Source organism: Lipotes vexillifer, unplaced genomic scaffold (assembly GCF_000442215.2).
Source record: "Lipotes vexillifer unplaced genomic scaffold, Lipotes_vexillifer_v1.1 scaffold4328, whole genome shotgun sequence".
NCBI lineage: Eukaryota > Metazoa > Chordata > Mammalia > Artiodactyla > Lipotidae > Lipotes > Lipotes vexillifer.
The window spans coordinates 39,350-49,626 of NW_006785146.1; the positions used below are offsets into that span (position 1 = coordinate 39,350).

General features: G+C 52.0%; 1 protein-coding gene across 1 annotated transcript in view; it reads right to left on the reverse strand.

Moving 5' to 3' along the window:
• The window catches only part of LOC103090145 (nuclear pore membrane glycoprotein 210), a gene marked incomplete at its 3' end in the record, with an annotated part of 49,252 nt that overhangs the window by 31,772 nt on the left and 7,203 nt on the right, over positions 1 to 10,277 (reverse strand). The window contains exons 2-3 of the mRNA XM_007457208.1: positions 6,176 to 6,312; positions 4,277 to 4,408 (exon numbers count right to left, since the gene is read on the reverse strand). Of these exons, the coding sequence (XP_007457270.1) occupies positions 4,277 to 4,408; positions 6,176 to 6,312 (269 nt within the window). The remainder of the gene's footprint in view (positions 1 to 4,276; positions 4,409 to 6,175; positions 6,313 to 10,277) is intronic.

Genomic DNA, 10,277 nt, shown 5'->3' on the forward strand with positions numbered 1-10,277 from the left:
GCAGGAATTTGCAGGCTTGGAGGTAGGGGCGGTTCAAGAAGCTTCTGCCTAGAGTTTTGCCGTGTCTGTTTGAAAAGCAGCTATTATGTACTCCTGAAACTAACACAACGTTGTTAATCAACTACACCCCAATATAAAATAAAAATTTTTTTAAAAGCAGCTATTAGACCTACTGTGTGCCAAGTGCGCATATTAACAAGGAAATCCCTGGGCCCAGTCTCCGGAGGCTGCACCCCCTGTCCTGGTCCCAGGAGGGCAGCCAGAAAACACTAAGCAATTCAACTTAACAAACATTTGCTGGATGCCCGCTGGGCCCAAAGTCCAGTGTCAAACAAAGAATGAAGTGATCCCAATTCTGCCCAAGTGCGGAGCCTGACAACGAGTAAAAAGTGCCCCATGCCCCAAGGCTGGGCTTGCGAATCACTGAGGGATTTCAAAGGAGGGACAAACTCCACCTTGGGAGAGCCCTGGAGGAGAAAATATTAGAGGGGATGCCCAGAGGGCCTGGGCTTCAGAAAGCAGAGATCCAGAAGTGGGAGTGGAAGGTGCTCTGAGTGGGAGGTGAGGCGTGGCATTTGGGGGACCGGAGCCGCCCAGCACTGCCTGGGCGCCAGGTACATGCGGGCTGGGAGAGAACCCTGAAAACATTAACTCGAAGCAGGAACCCTGCGATGGCCTCAGGCCGATGAAGTAGGCCCCAGCCCCTGGTGCAGACCACGGCGCCCAGGAAAAATGCAGCAGCTGGAGACAGGCAGTGTGGCCTAGTGGACAAGAGTCCCAGCCCCTGCTCTGCCGCCCACGAGCTGCAGGACCCTGGGTGAGTCACTGAAGCTCTCTAGGCCTCAGCTTCCTTGTCTGTACAATGGGCTAATGTATAATTACCATCCACCCTCGTGGGGTAAAAGACTACACTTAGGGCTGGGCACCTATCAATGTTTGCTGAGCCACAAGCAGGGCAGAAACCAAACAGGCACCAACCTAGATAAGGTACATCCCTTCTGAGACTGGGGGGCCCTCCAAGGTTTTGAAGGTCAAGTTCGTCTTTACAAAGGAGACTGACCAGTAGAGAGGATACAGGCTCAGGACAAAGGAAGAGGGGATTCTAAGGAACTAGTCCAAGTGCTTCTGGGTGGGGACACCCTCATAGTGAACAGGGAGGCAGGGAGTGAACCACCTGGTGCCGCAAAGGTGGGCCTTGACCTGGGTTCTTCCTGAAAGGCCAGTGTATGCAGGCCTGGGTGAGCCAGGGCTCCCCCCGGAAGTGGCCACATGCACCACCAGAACCTTAGGAGTGGGAGGACTGTGAAACGTGATCCCCTAGGGCCAGTGGGCACCTGTCCCACACAGGAAGGCTGGGCAGCCACCTTCCATTCCTGACACATCCACCAGCTGCCCAAGGGGAAAAACCAAAGTGACTTAAAAACGAATAAACTATTAAAAAAAAAAAAAAGATGGAGAATAATAAGTGTTGGTGAGGATTTGGAGAAACCGAAACACTCACGCATCGCTGGTGGGGATGTGAAACGGCACAGCCATTGTGGAAACACTCTCCAACTGTTCCTCAGAAAGGTACGGAGAGTTGCCCTTTGACTCAGCAATTCCACTCCTGGGTGTAGACCCAGGGGAAACAAAAGCCTATGTCCACACAAAGACTCGAACCCATGTTCACAGCAGCACTACTCACAACAGCCCAAAGGTGGCAGCAACCCAACTGTCCACCCAACTGACGCACGGGTAAACAAATGTGGTCCATCCATACAATGGAGCATCAATCAGCTGAGAAAAGGAACGAAGCACCGCCACAGGCTACAACATGGGTGAATGAGTGGCTGCCAGGGGCCGGAAAGAGGAAATCACAAGAATTGACCGCTAATGGGTGTGGGGTTTCATTTTGTAGGGATGAAAATGTTCTAAAATTAGACAGTGCTGACGGCTGTACAACTTCGTGAATATACTTTTAAAATAAACCACTGAACTGTACACTTTAGATGGGTAAATTTCATGGTATATAAATCTCGATAAAAATTAACAAAACTTGGGTCGTGGGGAGGGATAGATTGGGAGTTTGGGATTGACATGTACACACTACTATATATAAAATAGATAATCAACAAGGACCTACTGTATAGCACAGGGAATTCTGCTCAATACTCTCTAATAACCTATATGGGGCAAGAATTTGAAAAAGAATAGATACATGTGTAACTGAACCACTTTGCTGTACATCTGAAACTAACACAGCATTGTAAATCAACTATACTCCAATATAAAATAAAATTTTTTTAAATAAACAAATCTTTCTTTTTTAAGTGACAAGACAGGAAATAGACCAGAGAGGTTAAGAGCAGGGGTTGGCACTCCACAGCCCTTGGGCCAGATCTAGTGCCCACCAGTTTTTGTGAATAAAATTTTATTAGAACAGCTACGCCCATTCATTCCACACTGTCTGTGACTGTTTTAGCGCCATGCTGACACAACTGAGTAGGTGCTGCAGAGACGGTCTGGCCGGCAAAGCCTAAAACAATTCCTACCCAGCCCATCACGGAAAACACGTGCTGACTCCTGGCTGAGAGTGAACTCGGGACCCAACCAGGCCGGAGCTCAGATTCTGGCTCTGCTGCGAACGAGGGACTAGCATGTGTGTGTGTCTGGTCTGTGTGTGTCTGTGTGTGCACTGTGTGTTCTCTCTCAGTCTCCGCTCCTGGAAGTGAAATGAGTCAGGACAGGTGAGGCGCCCAGAGATGCCTGGCTCCAGTGAGCGGCATATGACCCCTGCCACCGCGTCGGGCAGGTGAGCTCCCATCAGCTCGCTGCACAAACCCCTCCTCGGTGCCCTCTGCCTCAAACCAGGCGCAAATCCCACACCTGACACAAGGCCCCTTTATATCCTGCGTCGCTCGGCCTCTCCAATTTCAGTCTCAAGGATGAAACGGGGTCCCCGCCTGGCAGATCCCACATCCCTCGAGGCTCAGTCAAACATCCCGCCTTCTAAGAAATTGTTCTGACCCCTGACCTCCACGCCCCACATCCAAGCCCCCTGGAGTTGCTCCCCCACCCAGTGGTCCCTTCACACTTTGCACCCAACGTGACTACAAACCGCACCTGCCGGGAGGCATGTGGGGCCTGATCTACCAGTGGACCCCATGGCCTGAGATGCTATGGGCAGAGGCCCAGTGTGCCCGCCCCACCACAGCAGTACCCCAGGACCTGGCAGACCCAGAAGGCAGAATATGCGCTGCCACCCAGGGCACTGAGCAGCCACCACACACCAGGCGGGGCTGACCCTTCACACTCACTCACCAGGTCCTCGTGACCAGGTAAGCATCACTATGTCAGTTTCACAGATCAGAGGGGAGATCAGAGAAGCTGGGCAGCTTATCCGATGAATGAATACAGAGCGGAAGGAAGGCTCGGACAGATGCTTCGAAACACTGACATTTGGCGATGGCTGGAGAGATTGCTGGTTGTCACAACTCAGTGGGTGCTACTGGCACCCAGTGCATAGAGGCCAGGGATGCTGCCAAACACCCTAAAATGTACTAGATAGTCCCCACCACAAAGAATTATCTACCCCAAATGCCAATCCTGCTAAGAAACTCTGATCTATAACAATGTTTTGAAAAAGCCAGGGCATGGGGGGGCTAGAGTGGTCAGGGGAGATTTCAAAGACAAGGTGAGTCCTGGCTTGGACGTGAAGTTTTAGAAGATCCTTCGTCTGGAAGATGCCTTTTGCCTGACCTACTCTCTTCAGCAAGAACCTTAACCTACAAATTTTCCCTTTGCTCCTTGACCAAGAGGTCAGGTTACAGCCAAGACAGTCTTCCAACCAGCAGAACAGACCTTCCACAAAGAATCCCAGCCCAGAACAAGCCAATGTTCTGCTATGAAGTGAAGGATGGTACGTGGGACCAGCAGCATAGACGTGCTCTCTTCCACACACACACACACACACACACACACACACACACACACATGCACACACGCGCACGCGTAGGCTGCAGTCTGGATCAGGAAGCCAGCCCCAGACCCCAGAGCCTCTGTTGTTCACAGCAGTGACCCCGTGAGCCCCTCCCAGCTGTGCACAGGCACGGAGCTGGCCTCCAGGCCCTGTGGAGAAGCGGCCGTGGCCTCGCTGCCACCGCAGGCCTAGCGTCCACTTAGAGGTGGCCCTGACCTCTTCCACGTTGCCCCCCTGGCCGGAGCAGCCCGCCTTGGGGGAGAGCGGGCCACACACAAGGAGAGGAAGAAACAGAGCCTGCCGGGCCAATGATCTCACCTTCCGAGTCCAGGGCCTGGATCTTAAGCTCCAGCGGGGAGTCCTCCAGGTAGAGCTCGCGGGTGGTGGAGACGATCTGAATGCCGTGGATGAGGTCCACGATGGCGTCGCAGCGCAGGACCTGGCCGGTGGCTGCAGCGGAGGGAACACAGGGTCAGCCGGAGGGCAGCCACCCCACCTCCAGCACCTCATAGGTTGGATGGTCTTATTCTTTGGCAAAGACAAGGGAAACCAACAATCCCCCCCAAAAAAAAGGGGCTGGAAGAACCGAGTCAACCCTCAGGAGCTCCTCGAGGTCCGAGAGTCAGCATGGACGTCCAGGAAGTAAGGGCCTTCCAGACACTTTCACTGCCCATCTTGTACTTTTCCACCGCGAGCGCCAGCGTTTAAAGCTGTGTGCAAAACACTCTTCCTAGAATTCCTAGTTTTGTTCAGAGTGTAACCACTGAGCTAAACGACAAGGGTTCTGATATGATAAGTTAGCATCCGAAAGGACAATGCTGTTCTGAATGCCTGTCCTTCCCCTGAGATTAGCAATTACACCCGGAATTTGTGCGTTTGTGTGTGTCTGTGTCTACACTGCAGTTTTTGCATAAGACTATCAACTACACTATAGTATAAAAAAAGTGTGCACGTCTACACAGATTTCTTACTTGCTCCATCAATAAGACACATAAATGGCATTACCTGGAGAATCCACTAATGTAAAAAATAACAGCTTGTGACACAAAATCATTCTGACCATTCTCCAGGCACCATATAACTACTGTACACCCTTAACTTTGTGCGAAAGCCATTCAGCCCCATTTATCAAAAACCTTAAAAATATTCATAGGCTGTGACCCAGTAGAGCTGGGAATCTATCCTTGGCAGGAAATAACCTGAAAGAACCCAAAGTTGTTCCCCGAATGAAACTATTTATTTTCCTATATAACACTGAAACAAACATCTGAAAACAATCTGAATGCCTCATATAAGGGAATGCTTATAGCACAACCTCTGGTTAAGAATATTCTTCGGCCATTAAAAATACAGAGTGAAGTAAGTCAGAAAGAGAAAGACAAATACCGTACGCTAACACATATATATGGAATCTAAGGGAAAAAAAATGTCATGAAGAACCTAGGGGTAAGACAGGAATAAAGACACAGACCTACTAGAGAATGGACTTGAGGATATGGGGAGGGGGAAGGGTAAGCTGTGACAAAGCGAGAGAGAGGCACGGACATATATACACTACCAAACGTAAGGTGGATAGCTAGTGGGAAGCAGCCGCATAGCACAGGGAGATCAGCTCGGTGCTCTGTGACCACCTAGAGGGGTGGGATAGGGAGGGTGGGAGGGAGATGCAAGAGGGAAGAGATATGGGAACATACGTATATGTATAACTGATCCACTTTGTTATAAAGCAGAAACTAACACACCCTTGTAAAGCAATTATACTCCAATAAAGATGTTAAAAAAAAAATTCTATAATAAAATGGGAAACTTTTCATACCATGTTAGGTGGGGGAGAAGCATGACAGAAAATTCATTGTTTTCTAAGCATCTTATGACCATAATATGGCAAATTAAAAATGGGGAAGTGAAACATTGCACAACTTTCTTCATTTTGAATCAACGCCCATTAAGAGTTATTTTGGTAACAACTAATAACTTAGAAATGAAAGCCAGCCTCCACGGGAGGGAAAGCAGGACAAGGTGCTGGCAGGAGGGACCAGGGTTCACGCTGCTTGCTCAGTGACCCCCCAGCTCCACGGGCGTCCTCAGACCCAACAAGAGAAGGGAAAGCGTGGCCATGGGCTCTTCGGTCCTTGTGGCCTGAGCCTCAGCGGGGTGTTTCCAGCCCCTCAGCCCCCATCCCCACCAGGGGCCACGCGGCGCACTGGGAGGCCTTACTGATGTCCTCCGCGAAGATTATGCTTGTGAGGCGGGCGGGCTGGGACAGGCGGGCCTGCACCACTGCCTTCCGGGAGCACTGCTGCTCGTCCAGGCCCAGCGGCTCGATGCTGGCCACCTCCGGCCGGGTCGATGACCTGCAGCGAGAAGAAGAGAAGTCACCCTCTGGAGCCACCGGAGAGGCAGGGCTGGGACCAGAAGCCAGAGCCGCAGCAACCCCCCCCCACCACCACCACCATCTGTCCCAGACTCGCAGGATAGAGGGGCCAGGCTCCACCAGCTTCAAACCAGAGGAGACAGGCAGCCGAGGCCCCTCTAGTAGGAGCAGGACATCCTGAGGGCGAGGACCTCCCCTCCCACCTCACCCCCACCCCAGCCCTGAACATATCACACAGGCAGAGAGTCACTGCTCGGGACACTGGAAAACACCTCCATGTTCAACAGTCACCTGACAGGACTATTCCAGGGAACTGGAAATAACTATTGGTGGGAAAAGGGCTCCCTGGGGGGGAGGAGAGGCCAGGTACCTGCTGACCTCCAGGCAGGACCTGGCACACGGCCGCCTCCCAGACGGTCACCTCCATCCCCAACAGGCCCTACAAACCCAGAGCTCAGCGACGGGAACCTTGGCAACAGGCACAAGGCCCAGGGCACGGCCCGAGGTTACAGGGAAGGTGCGCGGGAGGGCAGGTAAACACCTTCGGCACGGAGGGAGGACGGCACGGAGGGAGGACGGGTCATTCTTCACAGAAGTGATGGTTAGTCACCCTTCACCCCGAGGCAGGCAGAGAGCGACGGACGTGAGAGGGGATGAGAGGCAGAAGCAGGTCTCGTCTGGCAAACGCAGAGACACCCAGAGACTGTTATTAAAATACAGAAGTGTGCTGGGGGACTGCGGTGGTTAATTTTACGTGTCAACCTGGCCAGGCCACGAGGTGCCCAGCTACTTGGTCAGATATTATTCTGGGTGTGTCTGAGGGTGTTTGGGGATGAGATTAACATTTAAACCAGTAGACTGGGTAAAGGAGATTGCCTTCCCCAGTGTCGGTGGGCCTCACCCAATCAGTTGAGGCCTGAATAGAAAAGGCTGACCCACCTGCAAATGAGAGGGAGTTCCTCCTGCCTGATAGCCTTCAGAGGTGTGTGTATACACACACACACACACACACACACACACACACACACACACACACACACACACACATTGTTTCTCTGGAGAACCCTGACCAATACAGGGAGGGCAAAGAAGATAACGAAAGAAACTATCTACCATGTGTTAAGCCCAGAGCCAAATACTTCTGTCCATCAGATTACTTAACCCTCCAGTAGGCCTATATGGGAAAACCAAACCAAGGCTCAGAGAGGTTGAGTAATTCCGCAAAGCCACACAGCTGTACGTGGCAGGGCCAGGGATCACAGCCAGGTCTGTGTGACACCAGATCAGACAATCCTCCCACCACACGAGTGCTTTCCCCAGGGTACGGAGCACACAACACCAGAGAGCAGTGAGGCACCGATGAACTATCTTTAAATTGACTCTTTATGTCATTTAATTACTACACATTCATTTTTAATTGTTTCAGGAAAAACAGATGTATCAAACTTATGAGCCCCTAAATGTTAATACTGAAGAGGATGTCCGATGTTCAAAAGAGGAGTCATTTTGAAGGAAACAGTGAGTTTTCATATACGTGGTACACTCAAAAGGCAGCACTCTGACAGGGGCATGAAGCAACTGCACTTTGGGAAGGAAACAGCATTCCCAGGACAGCTGTGAGGGGCGGGGTCTGGCCATCAGCTGCCATTTTCCAGTGTTTCTATAAAACAAGGACAGAGCAGCCTCTCACACTGATAGCTGGAGCTCTCAGAACCAGTCTGTCCCCACACTGGTTGGGGAGGACCCACATGAGGCACGGAGGGAAGGGGGGAGAAGGCACGTGGGCCGCACCAGCTCCCTCAGCCTAACCCTCGCGAGCTCCGGGCTCATGGCCCAGGCGGCAGGACGGGTCCAGGGAGCAGGGCTCAGAGAAGGCGGGGTCTGCACAGAGCTGACAGCTGAGAGGCCCACCCAGAAACCAGCTCCGAAGGCCAGGTCACTTGGACACAGCATCACGTTCTGCCAAGGAAGCAGGTCCGGGCTCAGTGGCTTTTCTGCCGAAGGAACCTTCCTGTCTCCAGTTTAAACAAACGGCCACTGCTCAGAAAGGATGAGAGCTGCTCCAGCTTGCCCACCTGGTCATTCTGTGCATCTCAGCTGGTGGTCAGCTCGCCTGCCCACCCTTCCCACTCATGGACTCGCCTTAAGGCCCACGGGAGGAGCTTCAGGGGCGCAGGCGGTGATGGTGACATGGCCTCACTCTCTGTTGAGAAGGTGAACGCCTAGGGCAGCAGGGCGCTGCCACTCGCCAGCTGTGTGACATTGAGCAAACAATTCCGCCTCAATTCTCTGTGCCTCTGTTTCCTCAGCTGTACAATGGCAATAAAGGTGGTACCTGCTGCAAAGGGTTGGGGCGGATTAGATAGGATGACAGATGTAAAGCTCTTACTGCAGGGCGTCGCACATAGTAAGCTCTCAAACTCAGGCACCAGAAGGAGGTGCCTAAATGAAGGGCTTCTGGCCCTGAGGTGTTTGGCGAGATTCTGACCACAGACCTTTGCTTTTTAAAGAAAGTAAGAAAACACGGGTCCTTCTAGATTGTGATCGCTCATGTGTGACCTGTCCATCCCCTTCCCTGAATGAAGCCCGACCCTGATCTCTGCTGGTGGGGCCCTACCCCCAACCGCAGACATCCTCAGAGCCACAGGCAAAGATTCAGGCCCGATGTAGGGTTCACCACTGGCAAGAGCCTGAAGCTTCTGACTTCCAGTCTAACCTCTGCTCCGAAGTTCTCCCTCCCCCAGCTTCCCCCCCATCCCTCCACTGATGCTGACCCCTCCACTTCTCGCATCCCTCCCACCAGCTCTTGTGCGGCCCGGCCTTGAGGGCTCATGGGAAATGGTAACTCTTCCACGGACCCATCCCTGACCCTCCTCAACCTCCACTCAGCTCTCACAGCTGGTCCTTCTTGGGGTCCCTAATGCACCCATTCGTTCATTCATTCATTGAATCCATATTTACTGGGTGATGTGCAGTATTCCAGGTACCGTTCTAGGTGCCGGGGACACAACGGAGTACAAAATACACATTAATCCCCACCTTCACGGGGTTTACGTTTTAGTGGGAGGAGGACAAGAATAGACGAAATGAGCGAGTGAAGGTGGGACCTCAGACAACAGTGCTGTGGACAAATAGAAGGCAGGGGAGGGAAAGGCTGTAGTTTCCAACTGGACGGTGAAGGGAGCCTCCCTCAGAGGGGACATGTGAGGAGGACGGGCAGACACAGGATCCCTGAACACCTGGGAGAAGGGCGTTCGGGCAAAAGCATGGGCGAGTGCAAAGGCCCCGACACCATGGCTGGCGTGATCCTCCTCCCTGTCCGACCCCCTCGGAGACTGGGCGTGAGGACAGCGGCCGTGCGCGCTCATTTCTTGCCCTCACGGCACACAGCATAAGACTCTGGTGCGAGTTTTTGTAGATGCCCCTTGTCAGGTTATGGAGTCTCTTCTAATCCGAACTTGCTGCAAATTTCTATCACGAATGACTGTTGAATGTCCTGCACCTACTGAGACCATCATATGGCTTTTCTTCTACATTTTATTGACACAAGAATTGTTTATTGTTGGTCAAGCAATGACACTGATTGGTTGGTGTTAAACCAACCCTGCATTCCTGAGATCCACTCCGGGTGGTCACAGTACAACACCCTTCTTATATGTTTCTGGATGTGATGTGCTGCTATTTTGTGAAGGAGTTTTGTACTCTGCGCCTGTGAATTTCTTTTTCTTATAACGTTCGAGGCTGGTGTGCAATCAGTGTAATGTTGGCCTCATAAAACGGAGCTAGGAAATGATTGCTCTTCCTGCCTTTCCTGAAAGAGTTTATGAAGGATTTGTACTATTTCCTCCTTAAACGTTTCATAGAAATTACAAGTGAGGCCACCTGGGCTTGGAGTTTTCTTTTTTTTTTTTTTTTTTGCCGTACGCGGGCCTCTCACTGTTGGGG